General features: G+C 33.5%; 1 protein-coding gene across 1 annotated transcript in view; it reads right to left on the reverse strand.

Annotated features, from left to right (window-relative positions):
• LOC128552962 (uncharacterized) overlaps window positions 1-10,145 on the reverse strand; it is a gene marked incomplete at both ends in the record, with an annotated part of 31,116 nt that extends 20,971 nt beyond the window's left edge. The window contains 2 exons of the mRNA XM_053534055.1: window positions 6,156-6,242; window positions 9,990-10,145. Of these exons, the coding sequence (XP_053390030.1) occupies window positions 6,156-6,242; window positions 9,990-10,145 (243 nt within the window). The remainder of the gene's footprint in view (window positions 1-6,155; window positions 6,243-9,989) is intronic.
• Between the last annotated feature and the right edge of the window lie 13,208 nt (window positions 10,146-23,353).

Consider the following 23,353-nt stretch of genomic DNA (forward strand, 5'->3'; position numbering starts at 1 on the left):
GCTAGATATTTATATGTAGTTATGTGACTTTTTAGCAGTGGATTGAGGTCGTGAAATGAATAAAGAATAAACATGATATAATGTAGTTACTTACGATTTACTAAAATACCAACACATTTTTGTCAGTCATTTGTCCTAAACATGTGATATAGTCATTTCCAAATCCAAATCGAGGGGGCGTTAGAAGTTTCAATCAGTCTATTTACAGTAAATCTGCAATGTCAAAGTCCGGCACAGTTAACAAGGACAGGTTTATGAAATATCACTGTAAATAATTTACAACTTGCAATATTATAATGTAACCTTATGTCTTACGCACACTCTTATATGTTTGTTATAACCACACTGGCCATAGCTTTCGCAGAAGCGGTGGTTCCAACGCCGCGGCGGTTGAGGATTCGTCGCAGAAGCGGTGGAGAAATATGGCCGACTGACTACATTTATGCTGTCATCGGTACGTTTTCTAATGACCCTTTAACGTTTGACTTAAAACAACCAGTGAGACAGGAGCCCACATATGTACTCTCCCAACCAGAAACAAACACTTGTTCAGTGCAATTCTTTGTCATTAATGTAAACACTTATGTACAGTTTGACGAGGGACTGCCGTTTTTGTAGAATTCCCATTAAAAATGGTAAAATCTTGTACAAAACGACCCCTGATCACGTTTGCAGCAATTCGTAAGTACGGCCCTGTAAAGCAAAACCTATTTCTTCGTAATAGGTGAATTTTCATTACAGGCATATGAAAAAATCGACCAAAAATGATTCCAACGCAGTGTGCGGTGGGTACAATTGCAACGAATTACGGTGGATCTTGTTTCTTTAATGTTCATTATGGACTTTTAAATTAAGTAAACAGTATTTTCCTTGGATTTTGATTAGGGTAGGTCCATAAAATCACTTTCAGACAGCAACAGAAATTTAATGTTTAGTAATAATATACTATTGATTTGCACTTCCGTTCTGTTGAATGCACACACGAAAAGCTTTTTTTTAAACCATAATTATTTTACTAAATCAACTGCCAAATAATAACGTCATGTTCTTTCGTACTAAATACACCTCAATTATAATTATTGATATTAAAGCATGAAGGGTTTCCTTTTCCCTTATTATGTACAAAATATCAATTGACAACATCGATTGTTTGATTAATGTAGTTCTGCATGTTTGAATTGAAACTCTGATTTTTCAAAACTTCAGAATATACCTAGAAAATTCAGCAAATAAAAAAGATAGGGTCGTGTGCTTGATTTTTTGCTAGACTGATTTGAAAAATTTGGACCTCATGCAATATTTCATAATGGGAGTCTATGGAAAAATCATAACTTTCATAACATTTTCGCGAATAGAATTTTTCTACAATGTAGATTTTGATGAAACTTCTCACGATTGTTAATAAAGATATGGACTATAATTTGGTGAAATATAAGTATAGGTCTGTGTGCTTATTTTTGAAATATTTGACCATGATTAAAGTAAACCGGACATTTCACGCTAATTTTAACTCATTATTTTGAATTTTTAACATGCCGTATGTTTTAATATTATATTTTGACTTTAGAAATATAGCAACAGTGTCATTGTAATAAATTTACTCACAGGTTTCGATTAATTCATAAACTGATTTTCATTTCCGTACGCCGAATCCAGGCTTTATTCTACGTTTTCCGGATAAATAACGTTACGCCATCACTTCCGGTTTTACAAACGTGCAGAACTACCTTAAATGCTTACCACAAGCGACTTTTACATCATAGAACAGACCAACTTATCTAATAAACAAACTGACAGGGTTTCTGCTGTCCCTTATTTTTGTTCTGGCTACATAATATCGAAGTCGGGTTCGCATTGGGGTGGGGGCGGGTGAATATTCTCCAACACACTGCACATGCTGCAACCATTTGTCATTTTTATAGGTTTTTTAATCATACTTTAGCATATTTAAGTATGCTCCCAGCTGTGATTTTCTTCACTTTTTTTAATAAGAATAACTGAAATGAGTTGATTCCTTGTCGTCCTCTTGGCACTAGAACAAGGAGTAAAAGGTATCTTAATATGTTTGATTGGCGCTGTTACAGTTTTCAGGGGAGAATGAAGTTTTTGTCTTTCATTTATTGTAACATTTCTTTCTGTTTGTCTGTTGTTAGTTGTTTGTACTCTATTTCTCCGTTTATCTTTCAATGTTAAACTTAGCCTTAGAATCATCAAGATAAACATTACTAAAGATAAGGCCATGAATGTGGCGTATGGCGTTAACAGGCTTTTCCTTTGATTTGACCTGGTGACCTAGTTTTTGACCCCACATGACAAAGTTTCGAACTTGACCTAGAGATTATTAAGATAAAAATTCCATGCACAGTGTGCCTAATCACGTGATCGCGCTACGCATTTTGAGCTCGAAAGTGAAAGTAGAAAGGTAAACAAAAATTGAAAATCAGGGCGTAAGTTTTTGTAATCTATATATTGTGTTTATATCATGCATATGATTCGAAACCTGGTACTACGATTTCCCCACCAAAAGCTTTTCGTTTTAATGCTATTCCTGTTCAATTGACTTGTACATTGAGCGCATACTGTCGAAAATGGTTGAACAGGAATAGCGTTAAAACGAGAAAGTTTTGGCGGGACAATTGTAGTATCGGGGGTAGCACTTTCAAATAGGTTTCGAATGATGTTACATGATATTAACACAATATATTGGATAATGAAATTACGCCGTGATTTATAATTTTTGTGTCCACTTTCACTTTCGAGCTCAAATGATGTAGCGCGATCATGTGACTGGGCACACATATGCAAGTTTGTATCAAATCCAAACATAAATGAAACCGTATATAGCTGAGAGGGTCAGAATAGAAAATGTGCCTCTTTCAGGGGTAGTATCTCTTGAACATATGATGGAATCTAGCTGGTTTTCAATAGGAACCGAGATCTTATTGTGACTTTATTTGTGTGTAAGTGTGGTTAAAGTCGAAAGTAAAATGTCACTGCTATCATGTTCATAAAGTGAACATTTTGGCTCCTTCAGGGATTAAAATCTGTTGAAAAATTAGGTCTCTATCGTGTTCAAAAGAAATTGTGGACGGACGACGGACGGACAGACGACTGACGGACGACGGACAAAGGGCAATCAAATAATCTCATCTTGTCACTAAGAAAAATATCTAAACTTTTTCCTTGACACTTTGAGATTCTTTGGTAAACGTCTAAAAATAAAAGGATACTGTTGAAGAAGAGGTAAATTAGCCTACTTGTAAAAAGTCTTATCTCCAGTAACACAGCTCCTCAATGGCATTTTGTAAGGGTATGCTACGTATTTGTAATTGTATTGTACTTTAGTCAAGTTGGTTTATCATACGATGCTGAAGTCGTATGTGGTCAAATCAGAAAATTAATATTGTCACTTGATATTATGTATTTACGGATGTGCAAATCAATGTCATATTTATTCTAAACTTTCAGTTTCTGTTGCTATCTAATGTCAAAGTGATTTCATGGCCAAACCCAATCAAAGTTCTGGGAAAATGCTGTTTACTCCAATTTAAAGTCAGTAGCGAACATTAAAGAAAGAAGATCCACCGTAATGCGTTGCAGCTGTACCCACCGCACACTGCGTTGGAATAGTTTTTGGCCGATTATTTTGTATGCTTGCAAGAAAAAATCACCCACTACAGAGAAAACGTTTTTGCTCGACAGTGTCAGACTTACATTTTGAATCAAACATGCTCAGGGGTCGTTTTGTACAAGATTTTACCATTTCTGATAGAAATTCTACAAAAACGGCAGTCCCTCATCAAAATTAGTGTTTACATTAATGGCAAAGAATTGCACTGAACAAGTGTTTGTGGTTGGAAGAATACACATGTGGGCTCCTGTCTCACTGGTTGTTTTCAGTCAAACGTGAAACACTCGTTAGAAAAAGTATCTGTGAGAGCGTAAATATAGTAAGTCGGCCATATTTCTCCACCGCATCTGCGACGAATCCTCCACCGCCGCGGCGTTGGAACCACCGCTTCTGCGAAAGCTATGGCCAGTGTGAAAACGTATCCCTATGTCTAGAGATCCTACTTCAGTCCTTTCAACAAAGCTACAAAAGTGGTACATACATTTGTCGGAAACAGATAGGTAAAACAATGCATATTAATATGTAAATAATTTACTGACTCACTGTACAGGACTGAATGTATAGCTATTTCTAATTCATAAACGGTTTGAAGACATTATTCCAAAACCATTATGAATAAGTTCTGTAAACAAATGTCAAAGTTTAATTTTACGTCCTGCTTTATTGTGTCTTTAGTGTATTGCGAAACAGTGAGCTCTGTCACTGCTCGGCTTCGAACATCGTAACGTAATTAACTGCTATTTTGAACTTGTCAGAAATGGTAACTTATTCAAAGATAAACTTTGGCAACTATTTAAAACTTGTTATAACTTGTTGCCTGCAGTTATGAACTGCATAATATAAAATCACAGAAGCAAGAAAACCCCTAACTGTTATTTAAGGCTATATTTGTAAGTTAATGTAAATATAATAAGAAATTGATATAATAGATAAGTGAAAGGGATCTATTTCTGTTTAATGCTTCTCTATCATTTAAAAAGCTGAAGCTGAAACTGACAAATTTGATTAAACGCCTATTTTTATAAATGATATATTCAATGGCGTTGTACATAATAATAATAACAGTTATTATAACAATATTAATAATGACAATGATAATAATTACAGCCTTTTTGTAACAAACAGTCATGACCGCACCCCTCCCCTTGAGGTCATTTTACCTCTACTGCCAATACCAGTGCTTAAAACATCTGGTACGCCCAGACGAGCTGCATATAGATGTTAACCCTCCCCTCGGTTAATGGTGCCATCATATATTGTTTAAGAAAGAAATACTACACACTACCCTACCCATAGAGTCAACAAGTGCGTGTATTAAAAAACCTTGGAAATTATATAAATGTTGAAATGTAAAAATTTAACGAAAATTTAAGAACTATCATCTGCTGTTTTCGCATGATAAACAGTTATCAAAAAATTTAAAACAATGTGGCGAAATCTCTGAAATACAGTGTCTTAAGATTGTTTTCTTGAATGTGTCAAATGATTTACTTTTGCGTAGTTTTAACGGCAGTTCATTCAAAAGTTTTGGACCAATAGTACATAAACCTCTATCATTGAATGTTTTGCACTTGTTGTATGGAACAGCATAACGACATTCAGAACTTTAGACGATCTCAAACCTTGTTTACTAGGGATATACTCTGTAAGCATTTCTGTTAAATACAGAGGTGCTCTGCCAGTGTGACAGCTATACATTAAAGATAGTATCTTGAACTCAATTCTTGCTTTCACCGGCAACCATTGTAAGTGATACAATAATTGTTTAGAACTGTCAAATTTCCCCCTGTTAAGGACTAGTTTTGCGCACATGTTTTGAATACGTTGCATCTTACGCACCTTGACAGTTAGCTACTATTTACAGTATGACATTGCAATAATCCAGATGTGAAATAACCAGAGACAAAACTAAACTTTCATGGGCTGCTTTTGTAAAATATTTTCGGATGTTCTTAATTCGTAGTTAATTCAACATAGCTGTACGGCACTTGCGATTTACACGATCTTTAAAGTTCAAGGTTTCGTCAAGAAATGCACCGAGATATCTAACTGTGTTTTTACGTTTGACATCATCACCAGCAATTTAAATGGAATTTTTAAGACATTTGTTCAATTAAGTTCTGCTACAAAACATAATAAATTCAGTTTTGGAGGTGTTCATTTCAGTTTGTTTCTATTCATCCAGCCATTGATTATAACTGCGCATCTAACTTCATATATGCAGTATCTTAATACAGATACTATGAATATATGTGAAAAAATAATTATTTACGTAGGCTACTTTGTACAAAATTTGTGACCATCTTGGACGTCATCTGGAATATCCATCGCTTTGAACAGTTTTGGTACAAATTATATCAAATTCCACAATTTACAGTTTCTAACAAACATTTTGATTTGTTAAACTTATTGTTTACTGACACAGATGCGCTGACCTCTTTGATACACTTGTAGACAGATGATGTACAAATGTATACTAAATAAAAACAATTATAAAATGTACAACATATTTGTGTAATCTTACTTGTAGCCTTCCTCTCCAGTATATTCTACAACTGGCTGTGCCTCTATCAGTGTCCTAATACCAACATACCAGATTCCAAACAGTGAACTGTAAAATGTTCATCATAGCCAATGTAGTGCTGTTTTTTTCTCAAAGATAGACATAAAGGCACTACCAAAGTTGTCTGTATGGGATGGAATGATGCTTTTTATAGAGCGGCTGGTTTTTGAGACATCATTTTTTCGACAATGGCTGTCAATATGATGTAGAGTATCGCAAGTACTTGAATGATTTAAGTTGCATATGACGCCACATTATGGACTTTTTCCCGGTTTTCTAACATGTTTTTAATAAAATTGTCTACATTAACCAAAAGGTAATCGCATGTATAATTATGTTTTAAATTACCTTTCAGCACAAGTTACTTGATTTACTTGGTATAAATATATCAAACAGATATCATAATATGCTGTTATAGCATAAAACCATACTATAAACCATGCTTGAACACAAGGCATGTTGACTCGCCGTTTTTGTAAAGGTTATGAAATGGAAGAGGGATGACATTGAGTGATAATGACTAGTTAACAAAGTTGGATAGAAAATCTTTGAGTCTTCTTGGCAGTATTTTGCTATACTTCAACCGAAATCTAAAAGTATTCTCATATATAAGGGAGGTGAATTAAAAAATTTACATTAAAAAAAATAACAATGAAAAAGTAAGTTAATGATGGTTTAAAGCGACTAACCCACACATTGTGAATTGTGATTTAAAAAAAAAGATATCACCGAAAGGCAAAATGACGCCACTTTTTCATATATCTGCATAACACTTAATATCTGATAAGTTTCTAGTTTCCAGATTTACAAAACATTCGAGTTTTCACAGTTTTCCTCACGCACTTTTATAAACCGTTACAACGCTTTATTTTGCAAACATTTATATAAATATAGAACGACACGCGACAATATTTTATGACACTTTCAACATGTGGACAGCAAACCATATACTATGCATGCGTTTATTTTGCTTCCGTCACTAATAATTGAGCGGATAAGTATCTATAGGTATCGCACAGTATTGTGTCGTTTTTTATTAAAAATAAAAACAACAATCAGTAGCACCCTCGTTTAAAGTAAAGATATATGCTGGATATCAATAGATAGCTTGAAGGCACAGTAGGTTGAGTGGATGGATACGTAGTCATTTTATAGTGACAGTTTTGATGGTTCGAACCGTGCATTCAACCGACATTTTTTTTTTTGCATTACATACTTTGTGTAAAATTGTTTTTCCCTGGTTTCGAATTCATTGCTTTGTTTCCTTTTTTCGTACAAAATCAGTACTCTCGACGAAAAATTGTACTACGAATACCGTAACCGCTCGGCAAACGAGAAATCACTGACTGCATCGTAAACGTATTGTCTGCAAGTATTGACCTGGCACTCATTAATCTTCACCAATAGTTTCGGGGATCTCCGTTAGTTTACGCAATATTTGTATCCTGAAAATATCTTAATATTACTGAAATAGCACATATAAAAAATCAATGACACGATGGCGTGGTGGTTAGGTGTCTGACTTCAATGCATGTTACCACGAGTTCAAAAAAATCTCAGACCACTTTCTTTAAAAATTTTACTGTTATTTTATCCTATCCATATTGCTTTTATTCTTACAATATTTACATAACATATTTCACAAATTATATCTGTTATTTCTTGTAGTATTGACTATAAAACGTTGTAGACAAGTACTTTTTCTTTTTTTTGTTCAGATAAACATTTACAGATTTTTGTGCGTGCATCCATGCGTCCGTCCGTCCAAAGTTCGTGACACACTTAGCTCAAAAAGTATTTGAAATGAATTAATGAAACCTTTATCATGATATGAACTTGCGCACCTCTTATTTTTCGTCTGGCTCCGCCCCTTAGTTTTATAGTTAAAGCCCCTGAAATAGTCAAAAATGCACATTTTAACCTTGTGACATGCCTAGCTCAAAACGTAGACAAGTACTCTTTTTTTTATGTGATAAACTTTAAAAGATTTTTGTGCGTGCATCCGCGCGTTCGTCCGAAGTTCCGCACTTAGCTCAAAACGTATTTCATATAAATGGATGAAACCTTGCACGAGTCGTTATTATGATATGAACTTGCGCATCTCCTATTTTTTGTTTGCCTCCTCCCCCTTTTTCGAGATTAATTGCCCCTGAAATAGTTAAAAAGCAAATTTTCAGCTTTTGACGCACCTACCTCAAAAATATATTATATAAATGGACGACAACTTGCATGAGTCTTTATCATGACATAAACTTCTGCACCTTTTATTTTTCGGCTAGCTCGATCCCCTATTTTTAAAGCTATGGTACTGAATTAGTCAAAAATGCATATTTGCACCTAATACTCTGCCTAGCTCAAAAAGTGTTTCTACTTGTCAAATTGTGCAGATAAAATTTGAAAAAAAATAGGTAAGATGCAAAACTCGAACAATCAGCACCGATATTGGCAAGTAAACGATTTGTCCGCGCAGCTATTTTTACGCAGATAAGAGTTTATTTCATTGTTATTTTTGTAAGAATATCAGAAAGTCAATAAACATTGTCGAAGTTGGCTGCCAGATTGTTTCATTCAGGTGTTTCAGGGGCGGATGAATTTTCAAATCCGTAAAATATGTATTTATCAATTTTTGCTTCAGAAACTTGTCAACTTTTACGAAATAGAGATGAGGCCACTTGTTGTTCTAGGTAGGTTTGTTAGTTTCATGATTTCGGTTCCCTCAACACTTCCAGCCCATACATTAATATTAAAAGAAAGTAGCCTGTTATTCTCTAATTAAATGCAATATTTATATTGCTACATCGCAATTAAGCAATAATTTAAACATCAATATGGAATATGCATAAGTGCAAGGTCAATACCTAAGGACAATAGTGTGCTGACTTTATTTTATATTATTGTTTTATTTACTTACATTTCAAGACGCCATTACGCCACTACGCGATACCTATACTTGTACGCTTTATTGATTATCATGTTCTCAGTATCGCCTGATGTTTGCAAAGTGCTCGCAGAAGGCCAAGGATTCCGTTTTATTATAATTTAATATTTGATTTATTAGGAAATAACCGATGTTGGACAGAATTCGATGAAAAAATAATTGTAAGAACATCACATATGCAACATAAAGGTGAATATAGGTAAACGTTTGATTTTATTAATTTCACACCACAATGTGTGGGTTAGTCGCTTTAATAATTTAACGGCAACATCAATACCACACATGTTTGTGCCTCCTTGCAGTTTTAAAACAACTAAAATATGATCTAAGTGCAAAATGCTGATTTTTCAGTCTATATCAAAGCGGTGTTAAGCAAACATATCGAAAATGTTTCATCTAAAATGGATATTTATGAATTGAAAGTGGCAGATTAAATATTCTGCTAAGCATGTTAAAAGTAAACACACAGGATCAGATAAAGTATGTGTTAATCATCTATGTACATATACGTGCATATATATATATATATATATATATATATATATATATATATATATATATATATATATATATATATATATATATCATATAAATGCATGTCTATTATATATATGTGTGTGTGTGTAATGATGTAAAATACACGTTAAAGAGGACACAAACCAAACAAATAGATTATATCTAATGATTAGTTTGCAATATTTTCGGTAAGTTATTATAAAATCTTCAAGAGTGTTCTCTAAAAAATCGTAAAAATATATTAGCATAACTTTGACATCTCCAAGAACGCTCGATCATTTTCGAAAACACAATCATTACCCTTTTGAATAATCAACAGAAAACTAGCAACGGATATTTACCTTGTTTCGTTATGTGTTTCCAAGCTGTCTTCGCCTTTTAAAACAAGGAGAAAGGTGCCACCAAATGCTACGTTGACGATACAAAACACCACACCAAATGGTAAAACATCTTTCCAAAAGATTATTCGTAGGGATTCTACGTAAGCACCAGTTTTGCTGAGTTAAACAAAAAAATGATTATACAGGAGGAAAAGAATTATCGGAGCAGTATATAACGTAAGCATATATATTTTTATATAGTAATTTCTTCGAAGTTTGATATCTTGAATTTGGCAATCTAGACATATTGGGATTGAAGTCTTAACAAAATTATCAGGATTATTTCATAAGCAGAACTGGACCTTCCGGGAACTACACGTCCGGTCTGGCAGATTCGGTAGCGCGAAAAAGACATTAGGCTATAAGGTTATACATTTATATGTAACTAATTTGCTTAAATCTATTTTAGGTAAACATTCAATACCTATTTACATTCAATTTAAAATACTGGTAACAAGCAAGAAAAAAATCGATATAAACCCTATTTGTCGTATATTTGATCCTCATTTAACTCCTTGGGGCCAAAATGCGACTAAAGGCGCTATATTTTCTACCCCCGTAGCGTCGATATCCGACTATACGCGCGTTATCAGGACTCTCCAGGACGGCGATTGGCGAGTATAGTCGCGGCACCGAGATCATGCTGATTGCGTCACATACTTGCTAATTTCTGATAATCCTGATAAAAGCAAAATTATTTTGCATACCGGCTATTATTTCTTAGATGTTATAATTATTAATTATGCTAATAATTAGTTTCCTTGTTAAAAAAAATCCGCTGTGTTTCGTTCATACTGTATTTCAAAAGATTAAAATAATGTCGGCTGCCAGAGATTGTTCTTACATTGAAGAAAATATTAATTATCACGCTGATTTTGACGTATCAATTCAGTCGGATGATGATTCCGACGATGAAATTTCATTATCAGAGAAATGAATGGTCGGAAAATGTTAAGTTTTAGAAAGCTGAAATATTCGTACACTTACATCGCATTAAATTCAAATGATTAAAAATAACACAGCAAAACATGTTTCATACATAAAACTGTGTGTAAATAAACGCTTTTTGTAAATTTAATAATTCTTCAAAGATGTTTGTAAATATTACAACACTTAACTGTCCCAGTGCGTGTCACACAATGTTTGTGCACATGTTTAGAAATTAATCTACATCAAAATAAACCATCGGTATTCATTCAAAACTGGGTGTTAATTTTGAGTAATGCTGATGCAAATACTCCGTGTTAATGGACAATTGGAATTTAATGTGTTTACATGTGAAAAAAGTTATAAAATCGGAAATGTTCAAATATTTATTTAACGCAATAGGTGTGAAAAATGGTGAATGTTTCGAAGTGAAATTATTATTCTGTTTGGATATAAGTTTCGGACGAAAGCGGATATATATAAATATTTGTTCAAAGTTGGAAGATTTTATTTTTCTTATAAGTATAGTTTGATTTACACCCATGTTAATAATATTTCCATGCATGATTTCAATTCACTGCATGCAAGTGTGATTATGATAAGATCAGATAATGTTCTTCGACGTCAGGTGGTAATTCTTATCTCGCCGCAGCATGTATATTATGATATCGGCCTCAGGGAGTTAAGCATGTAAAAGAATGTTATGACAGCAAAGAAAGAAAGACGTCATGCATAATGATACACATACATAAGACAGAAAGAATAAAATATGAATCTTGAAACCGCGGATAAAGTTATCAATGATAATGCTATTAATTGATATATCGTAACCGGAAGCAGTCATTTTCGTTACAATGAAACTGAGAATGTGAATGTAATAATGCTGCATATTTGCCTATGTATGAAACATGCAGAGCTTACGTTCACCTAGATCACATATCGGAATATGATTTAATCAGTTTATTATTCAGCTGGTGATCGAAGTTTTCTTTGACTGCTACATGTGTAGCTATTAAATTATATTCGAAAAGCTGTATGAACCAAGCTCAGCACATTGCTTGTTTGATTGATGTATTAAGAAAAAGATGTTAAAGGTAATATTCAATTTTAGTTACCGTCGCTTTGTGAAACAATAAACATATAACTTAAGCTATGTAGAGCTTTTGAGCGGCCCTATATTAAGAACAAATAAAATCAACTATACCTAACCATTAATTTTATGCTTGATCGACGGAGGCAATCTTAAAGTGCCTTGCCAACGTTGCAATGAGTGTAGCAAAAATAACAAGAGGCTCAAATATTCAAAAAAGTCGTACAAGGCAGACCTTAAAATAGAGAAATAAACAAGAGCACTACCAAGCGGGGCAATATACACCCGAAGGGTTTACATCAGAGGAGGGGAGCAAAATTTAAAGAACTTGGCTGTTGAAGCCCAAAAGAGAGGAACAACAAAGGGAAGAAATTCCAAAAATATAAGTCCATAAAACAATATTCTAAGTCTAAAAAATAATCTTTACAAAGGTAAAGTTATGTCAAAATACACCTACAAATTGGAGGTACTATTCATGTTGTACCACAGAAAAGTGGTCTTGTTTTTTTTCCAACAGCAAATAATGGAAAAGTATCAAAATAAGCTATTGAAACGAGTCATCCGAAACATGCGCTCTGCACGTGGTCTTGGTGTCAACATTTGTGCCAAGTTTCTTTCAAAGCCTTCAAGCAGTTCAAGAGTTACAGAGCAGACACGAAAAAAACTGATATGACCTTTGACTCCTAAATGTGGCCTTGACCTTTAAGTGAGACATGAGTTGAATATTTGTGTCAAGTTTCTTTGAAATTATTCAAGGGCTTCAAGAGTTACAGAGTGGACACGAAATTGCTAACAGACGGACAGACAGACGGACGGACACCGGGGGTATAACGTAATACGTCCCTTTAGGCGTATTATAAAGAAATGAAAATTAATAAAAGAAAAAAATAAGATCAAAAACAAAGATATAATATAAAAGAAATAAAAACAAAATAAACAAAATGTAAAATTAAGAAAAGGAAATTAGATAAACCAAGTCTATCGTTAATAATTTTATGTAAAAACAGCGAGACCCAGGTCTGGGCAAATGTTGACCCCAGGGACATAATTTGAAAAGGATCAGTATATAATGCTTCATATCAAAACATATAAGCCAAGGACATGACGGATTTGGACAAGACCATTTTTAAAGTTTTTCGTATAGAAGTATGTAACTTATGCTTATTCAAGAGAATTAATTCTTACTCAGTAGAACAGTACGCTGTTTAGCAGTTTTCTCCATTATTCAATATGCATTATTAGAGCCGTCCAGCGGTTCATGCGAAGGAGACTTTTAAATGTATTTCTATTTTAGCTCTAGTGGCCCTAAAAGGGACCAAGTGCCCATTTGAACAAATTTGGGAATCGACCATATATTTATGCTACAGATTAAAATTGATAAAGATATATCTAGCGATTCATGAAAAGAAGCCGTCCAAAGGTTTTTTTCTATTAACAGCTCTAGCGGTTCCTCAAAGGGATCATAACCCCCCCCCCCCCCCCCCCCCCCCCATAAGAGCAAACTTGATAGAAGAACTCACAAGAATGCTACAAACCAAATTTGGTAGTATTCTGACCAGTAGTTTCAGAGGAGAAGATGTTTAGTAAACTGTGACGACGGACGCCAGACAATCCAATCGACTATAATAAAAACTAAACCTGGACTTTCAAATCCGTAGGGAAGAGTCTCATACCCCCAGACAACGGCATACACACGCCGAAGTTATCATATTAAAAAATTACAGGAGGTCGGCAGAAGTATTCCTCTGATTTCAATGATCAATTTAAAGTCTTTACTGATAAAACAATCCCTTCCATTTTAGTTAAAATATAATAAAATAAAGCTATCTTATTAGGATCAGAACACACAGCCGCGTTAACTTATAATAAATTCCACGACCAGTGCAGTCTGGATCTAATGCGAATACAAATTTCATACCTTAAACGTGCTGCAGCGACTTCATTCAGTTCTACAGATAATAGATCTACAAACAACGTATGATTATCCGGCCTCTCTATTGTATGGCCTATATATGAGTACCGATCTTTATAAAACAGAGTATCCTATGTGTGCAGAATTACACAGATTGAAGATTCGTTAAAGTGAAATTGTTACACTCAAACAAATATTGAGGCGTTTCTATTAAACTTTTGGGCACGGACAAAGAAAAACTACACTGAGTCAGGTCAGGTGTTAATAATCAATCTAGGTGGTGGTGGTTGTGGCGTGTGTGGCGCGTGGGGTGGTTACGCTCAGATAGTGCCTGCAAAGCATGCTCACTCCAAGTGTCTCTTGAGTGGTAGATCTCATCGACATTTGTAGGTCACCCTCTCGGCAATGATGATTTGTCTCCTCGAATGTGGCAGCATACCCCTGACAAGTAAGAGCTCACCCTTCAGTACTAGTAGGTCCCACCTAAGCAATGGCAAACTTGCCCGTCAGAAAAACTAGGTAGACTTCTCAGCAGTAGTGACAACCTGACCCATCTGTTCATGCAAATTAGACAATGCCTTTCCTTTGACATTTCTTTTCCGGTAAATATGTTTTCTATAGAAGCCTTTCAAATGTTAGGATTAATAGTTTTCATAGGATCTCAAAACTTTATTGAACAATAACAGAGTCTTCAAACAATAAACTTTTCATAGTCCATAGATTCGATTGTCATTTTGAAATATTTCGGTCATTTCAGCCCAGTCTTTGGCAAGCAATTTAAGAGAAGGAAACTTTTCATGATGAGCATCGTGATGGGTGATGAAACGCTTGCAGTTGCCTGGCATTCTGGTCAATTTTTGAAAGTTCTGGGATAATTTTATCAAGATCAAGGTCTGGAACACCATTTGATAACATTTTTGGCGAATTTTCATAAAAGTTCTATGACGGAATACTTGCTTTCAAGAGCGTCCTTCTTGAAATCACAACTGTCAACGGCGAAGTACATATGACGATCATTCACACAGTTTCTCGGAATATAAATAGTCTAGTGATTAGAGAGCTGTTGCTATTTATTATTATTAGCTATCTGGTCCTGATGGGCTAAATGTAGTCCACTTAAACCTTTGTTCCGTGTAAGAACTATTTTGTTTCGTTTCTTCTTGATATTGAATATATGATACACCGACGTTATAAGTTTTGACAACGAATTGCTGCATTAGGTTTGTAAATCTTTACGTACATGTTAAGGTCGAAGTAGTTTATATTATGATGGTTCTGGCGCAGTTTTACCTCATTTTGACCTTACCCTTGACCAAAACTGACCAATGATGGCAAACTAAAAAGCACCACATAATATAATAAATTACTGCGAAAACCACAGGTTTGACAAAGTTTGGTTTGAAATGTTTTAAGTACGTCACTTCCGTGTACAATGTTTACGTTTATTTTTAGATTACAAGTAGTTGATTTTAAGTACGTCACTTCCGTGTACAATGTTCACGTTTATTTTTAGCATTAGTGGAATTTCTATGTATTACGTCACTTCCATGTACAATGTTCACGTTTATTTTTAGATCACTTGTTGTATTGAGATGTGAAATAGGAAATAATTATTTGTTCATTTGCTCTTAGATTGTTAACTTTAAGTGTTTTATACAAAAAATTCAAAAATGTTTTTTGCTCTTAGATTGTTAACTTTTAGTATTTTATACAAAAAAAAATCATAAATGTTTATACCATCTTGTAACATTTTTATGAAAAATAAACAATAGTAACCACAAAATACACTTGTTTTGTCTTGATATTGTATGTGGTTATACTTTACTCCACGTATATATTTGATTATTTCTTTTGATGGAGGAAGTCCGAATGGGTCAAAATATACTTTATTTACATAAAAAACCCAGTGTGTTCCGGATCCAACAGAGCCGTCCAAATTAATTATTCTTCGTTTCATTTTCTTCGTTTCATTTTAGGTTTGTTTCTGTTAAATTATTTCTACTAAATACACCCATAAAGTTTTTAATTTTGAATTGTTTTACCCATTGTTCAATTTCAAAGTTAGATATTGGTTTGTTTATAAATTTTATTTCTTTTTTACAATAGGTATTCATCTGTAAGGTCTCCGCTGAGAATCAATTTGTATACCTTTTCCACTAAGAAGGAGGTAATAAGAGGAATACCCAAACTGGCAGCCAACATACCTAAGAATCTACCATCTTGTCTGTTTTTGAGGTAGTTTTATTACACCAGCTCCCCTTAACTGTTTTGTTTTCTTTTTTTGATTAGGTGTAAGATATGGTGATATCATGTTTCTCCTGTTATCAGCTACAGACATCATACCATTTCTAAGTAACTTACTGACACCAGTATTGTCAATTACTGACAAAGCACCGGCGCCTAATGGGGCTAATATGTTTGGAGCTATTTTTGCAGCTACCGGAAGTACTGTTCGACCTAACAGACCAGCCAAAGCTCCTAAGAATCCTCCATTTTGACCTTGACTGACCATTTGTTTTTGGTGTTTTTTTTTGAAATTGTAATTTCTAATCCCTTCATATTCATAACAGACTTTTCAATTTGATTATTCTGTGTTTTTGTTAAAAGTAAAGGAAAATTTCCATGCAATTGTTCATATTTCAGTCTAAAAGTATGTGGAATTTTATCATTGAAAGCTTTCGCTAAGTTTTTCTTTTGTCCATCTGTTAAATTTACCTTATATTCAATATAATTTGATGTCACTATATATCTAATATATAGTTTATTTAAACAATATCAAGTTCATTTCCAATAGTATTTATTTCAACTGTTTCTTCATACAATACAATTGCGTAAACACGGATATTAGCTGCTGGCGGAATATTTAATTTAACTGTTAATGTAACATGCTAAGGATCTTCTGCAATTCCTTCCTTTTAAAATTCTAAGTTAAAATGAACAAATCTAAACAAACTTTTAAAATTTGATCTATTTAAAAGACTTCCGGTAGTTTTATTAATTTGTTTATGAGAAATATTAAGAAAATCATCATAAATTCTTGATATTAACTGCTGCATTAACTTTAAATTTATCTAATAAATGTGGATTATTTTCTTGTGAGTTACTTTAACCAGGTCGTTGTAAATAAACAAACACATGTTCGGGTTTTGTTACACCGGCTGTTATTCTAAAAGTTATATTATTTTATTGTGTATCTGCCGACTGTGCTATCATTTTTCAGAGGTATTTCCATCCTGTTTTTGTATATTTTTCAGAAATTAAATTAAGTCCATAAACATTAAAAATTAAACGTGGAATCCACAAAATTAATTTAGTTACAATTACCCTACCTGCATCGGCAACATTAGCTCTGTAAATCAATTCATCATCATTTGTTAATTGAAGTGTTATTTGGATTTGACTTGGGGGCAACATATTTTGTTCCAAACCCCGAAAAAATGAATAATCATCTAACGGGATTTTAGCATTAACATTCTTACCACCCTGGATTAATAACTTCTTCACAGCAAAACCACTATTATATGTATTTTGGTCTTTTCTACATTCAGCACTAGCGGTAGTATCTAAATAAATAAATTCATTTGTTCCAGTTGATTTTGCATAATCCTTAGATAGTTCAACTAATTTTTTTACATTTATTTCCTTGTATAAATTATAACAATTATAGACAGTTTTTCCATTTTGTTTAACTATCAAATGATCAATTATTGAAGCTGCATTATTAATTAAAGCAATATGATCTCCATCGCCATAATTATTACTATCAGCAAGTTTAGTAACTTTAAATCTTACTTCAAAATAACCATTAAAACAATCAAAATATGAAATTCTATCATTAATTGTAAAATGGTATCCACTTTTTTGTTGTTAACATTATTTCTTAAGGCAGAAATTAATGGTGCTTTGTTTTAAACATGTATATTATATATTATTTTATTTTTCATAAATTAATCTGTTAATACGTTTACGCTGTGCTAAAGCTCCAGATCCTGACAATAATTTATTTATTCTTATACCAATATCCTCATTATTTGAGTTTTTTTGTTTGTTTTTTGTAATTCCTTAGCAATTAAATTTCCAACAGCAGGTGTTACAGGTTTTTTAAAAACTTTTAATTTTTACTGTAATTTTATTAGTAGCTCAATTCCCGATTTCCGTTCCAGTCTTTTTTGTTCCACATTCAAGTGCAGTTTTCCTGCAGTTTCCAGAGCTTTTTTTCCAGCACTACCAATTGCAGATGCAACAGAAGATGAAAACAATTTTGTTAAAGTGTCAAAGATACCTGGACCATTTTGAGCGTAAAGCTTATAAGGAACTGACGTTCCTGTCCAAGGATCAACATAAAAAATATTCCTTTATTTTTGTCATAAACTTTTTTGTACACTGTATATTTATATTTCTTTTAAAGTTAATGTAAAACTTGTTTCAATTCCATTAAATATATTCTAATTGAATTTATACTATTTTTATTAATTTCAGAATATCCAACTCTGTTTGGCTCTTTTGTAAATGGATAAGTTCTTGTTAAATCTGCAGTACTTAAAAAGCATAGATAATATAACTAAAATTACGATCAACAAATGAATTATCAATAAGATCACAATGTAAATTGTATCAACAGAGTTAATCATTATTGGTGTCGTTGTTCCCATTCGCTTTTGTTTATTTTTTTTCTCAAATCCAAGCAATGTATGAAAATTTGATACTCCCAAATCCAACTTAAAATGATCATGATTTGAAATTAAGATTTTAAAACTACCTAAATCAAATTCCAAACTTATTGGAGCAATGTCTGAATTATCAAATTAAAAATCAGCATTGCTTATTAGTGTTTCCCTGATATAATTATTAATGTCCGTATAACTGTAAGAACCATTTGTAAATATGATATCTTTTGATTTTTTACCATTATCATAACGAATTCTTTTATTATCGTATTCATCACTATTAAGAAAAATATTTTATGTAACATTTCATGTTTTTCTGGTAACAATTTATTCATTTTTAATAGTTCATCAATTATGCTAATACCTTCAATTTTTAGTTCTTCATTATTATTTCCATCTTCAATATTACCAAAAATAAGCTCTAAGTCATTGATTAATTATTCTGGATTACATTAAAAAACGTCATAACCTTGACCCCTAATTGCTTTTTTAAATTTTATGGATCTTTTATTGATAGGTTATCCTGATTTTTCTATTAATTCTTTAAATATTTTCCTAGAAAGTATTGAACGTTTTTTATTGTTGTTATATCTTTTATTAATCAAATCAATTAAGTCATTATCTGCCTTAACGTTAATTACTTCTTTTCCAGTTCTTTGATCCCTAGCAAGCAATTTGTTTTGACCATAGAGTTTATTAAGATCAATCAATAAATTACCATATTGTCCATTTGGTGAAACTTTATATGGATTATGATGTTTTATCCCGTTTACCTTTTTCTCATACCTTTTTGTTTTAGTACTAACATCACTGAGCAAAACTTTATAACTCGACATTTTATCTGCTTTATCTCTTAAATCTTTTATTGCTTCCAGATCAACTTTTGTAGGATTTTTCTTATTTTTTTTTATAGTAGCTTTAGCGTTTAGTTTTTTTCTATCTTCTTCTGCTTTTGCTATACCTTTTTCATTTATTTCTCCTCTGCGAAATAGGTTAAAAACTTCTTGCGGCGTGAGATATTTTTTTATCTAATAAGTCCAAATTAATACCTTTATTTGGATCCAATTCATATACCCCAAATTCTTCAGGAAATTCTTTAGCTTCTTCATACTCACCCAAATCCCTATACTCATTTTCTGCTTCGAACATTTCAAATAATATTTATTGTCTTTTTTCTTCGTCTTGTTCTTTACGATATTCTTCTTCTATTTTTTTTTTTATATTTTTGTTTCTATTTGTTCTTCGGTTAATTTTCTTGTTGTTGGTGGTACCGATTTTTAGGTTATTCTCAATATTTCCCTTTCATAATCTTCCAGTACTTTTTAACTTCTTCTTCAGTAGGTTATTTGCTTATTTCTTTAATCCCTTCCTTGTATTTTCTATATTCCCTCAACAGTTCTTCAGCATCTTCAGGAGACCATGTAATTGGTTGTGGTTCTTTGAATAGCTGTGGTAAACCTTGATATGTTTGTATGTCTTTTATTTCGTCACCGAATGACTGTAATTGTTGTTTTATTGCAGGTAAAGGTTTTAACTGGCTTGAGAATTTTTCTTTTTCACTTTCTATTCCTTCTGTAATTGGTTTATTATTTTCACTATACATTTCCCGACCAGTAGCTTTTCTGATTTTTTTCTCTTCTTATTTTTTTTCTCGAAGAGCTCTTACTTTTTGCTGAACTAAGTTGTTTATTTTTTTCATTTCTTTAAGTTTTGATTGCATTTATATAATAATGAAGGAGAATGTAAGATAATGTATGATAATGTAAGATAATGTCAGATATTGTAATATTATTATATAATGGAAATTCAAAATTATGACACAAAAAGTGATAAATGATTAAAATCTAATAACTTAATAACAATTTTTATCCAATAGATTCATGTTTTCAAATGTTAATATGTGGATCTTCCGGATCAGGAAAAGGAAAACATTAATGCATATGATTTGAAAACCTCTTATATATTATAAAAAATTATATCTGTATGTTAAATACCTAGAACAATCTAAATATCAGGATTTAATAGAAAGTTTAAAAAAAAATAAAATAAAATAGATCCAAATGACATACTTGAATATTCTAATAATAAAATTGAACCCTGTGAAAATCTTGAATCAGAAAAACTAAAAGTAGTAATATTTGATGGTTTTATATGCGAAGAAAAAAAGATTCAAAACGAAATAACAATACGTCGTTCAAGGACGTCACAAAAACTGTTCTGTTATTTATTTAAGCCAGTCTTACTATAAAACACCAAAAGATATCCGAATTCACTGTTCACACTATATTTTTTTTTTGAAAGTTCAGGTAAAAAGGAAAATAATATGATTTGTAATGAACAGAATATAGATTACGATTCTTTTGCTAATTCAACAAAACAAAAATATGATTTCTTGTTGACAAACCAAGGAAGTTTTTAAGAATAAACTTTACGGGAATTATATAGATGGGGTTTTTCAATGATGTAAAGCAAATAAGTGAACCCGACAGTATACGTAAAGTTAAATTTGATATTGATTTAAGTGATTATCCACTAGAAAACAATTAAAAAAATTAAAAAGGACTTGGACTCATATCTTCATAAAAATAAGGAACTTATAACACAATGAACAGACCATTAGATATGGGAGGTAATGAAATAAAATATTCAGGAAAGTCAGATAAATCCATTGATGCAGTTTCAAGACGGTTTGTGTTTTAAAAAAATCAAAATGTATTAGAAGACTATAATCTTGAAGACATCAAAAGTATTAAACAGACACTAGAAGAAGAAGTAAAGAATAATATTGAAGAATTAGAAAAAATACTTTAAAAGCAATCAAGCATTAATAGTTGAGTTACAAGGTAAAATTGAAAAAGAAATGAAAGCTATGGTTGATTCTATTAAAGAACTTGAAGAGAAATCTGATTTGAAAGATAGTCAGATGAAAAAGTTACAAAATATGTATCAGTTAGAAATCAGAACAAAAATAAATAAACTAAATACTGACATAACAAAAAACAATCAAGATTTGTTATACACATTTTCAAATAAACTTGCAGAATATAAATCTGAACTGGAAAAGTAAGCTTCAAAAAGAGGCGATGATAATGACAATGCATTAGATAACCTTAGAAAAGAGTTCAATTCTAACAAGTACATTTTTTAGAAACCACTTCGGGACTTGATTAGTATTGTCGACACACGTCACAATTAAAGTACGCGAAATTATTTACACGTGTTGCAATTGGTCTGCTGATGCGTCAAGTGTGGTGTGCTATGTGTTTTGTGCTTGACAACTTCCGCTTTCAGCCGCCACCGCTGGCTAGCCTTCTGGTGAAAAAGGAGCCGAGTGCGTAAGTCTTCCCTGCCAGTACATAGCCTCTCTGCAGACAAGCCCTTTTGCAGTGCCTCGGAGTTGGCGCCACACGGTAACTGAGCACCTTGTGGCCTCAGGCAGAACTGCAGGGGACTCGGAGGAGGTCTGCCCCCAGACATGTGGCATGCCAGGCCCACCGGTGTGTGGACACGCCCTGAACAGACCCCAAGCTATGGGACAAATAGCTCCTGTGTTCCCAGGATAGGGTTTTAACTCGGAACTAAGGGTGAGGTAACCCCGAAAGAAACCTAGAGAGTTGAAGACAGAGGTGCTGGGCCATTGGCACTCTCTTAACGAACCACAGCACCATGCAATATCGCTATGACTACACAGCCATCCGGTATTCAAAAATATGGTGCTGAATCTCTGAGGTCCCTTCAGGGGGATTCAGTGCCGGGCTCTGAGCCTCGACAGAGTCCACCCACAGCTACTGGGTGTCCCTCCTTCAATCCACAACATGCAAAGAGAAGAAGGAGGAACATACCGAGAAGAAGAACCAATTCGCATCAACCTTTCAGACTGATGCATTGGAATGCGGAGGGTGTCTTCAACAAGAAAGCTGAACTTGAGCATATCCTCCATGAGAAAGACATCAATGTCTGTTGCATTCAGGAAACTCACCAACAGCCAGAGAAATCCTTCAAAGTTAGAGGATACCAGTGTTTCCGCTGTGACAGAATTGGCAGACGAAAAGGAGGTATCATGACATTGGTCAGGAACAACATCAGCGCTGTCCAGACCAACACGCATATGGATGACTCCGAGTTCCAAGTTCTGAGTCTCAGAAAGAACGAGTTCAGTTTGAAACTTGTGAACATATACTCTCCAAGTGACAAAGCGCTGTCCCTTGACAAAGTTACAACTGATGAAACCAGGTTCATCATTGTAGGAGACTTAACAGTCACTCACAAAGCTGGGGATATGACCACCTGGATAAACGTGGAGAGGAAGTGGAGACCTGGCAAGCTAAACCTCATCAACAAGCCAAATGATCCCCCCACGTTTTACTCCAGAAGCTGGCGAACACCATCAATCCCTGATCTTGCTTTATGTACTGATGACATACATGGATATGTCAAGCGGGAAGTCAATGAACAACTAGGAGGTAGCGACCATCGCCCTGTCCAACGTACTATGGACCGTATAGCCTCTACTTCACCTAACATCCCCAGATGGAATTACAAGAAGGCCAGGTGGACCTTATACCAAAGTCTGAGTGATGAGCTCTGTAAAGACATCAGAGTGGAAGGTAGAGACATCAACCGGGGTGTCAAAGACTTCAACGCCAGTATACTTAAGGCTGCTTACTTCGCCATTCCAAGGGGAGCAAGAAAGGACTATAAGCCCTACTGGAGTGATGAGTTGGAGAAT

This window comes from Mercenaria mercenaria, unplaced genomic scaffold, assembly GCF_021730395.1.
Source record: "Mercenaria mercenaria strain notata unplaced genomic scaffold, MADL_Memer_1 contig_3330, whole genome shotgun sequence".
NCBI lineage: Eukaryota > Metazoa > Mollusca > Bivalvia > Venerida > Veneridae > Mercenaria > Mercenaria mercenaria.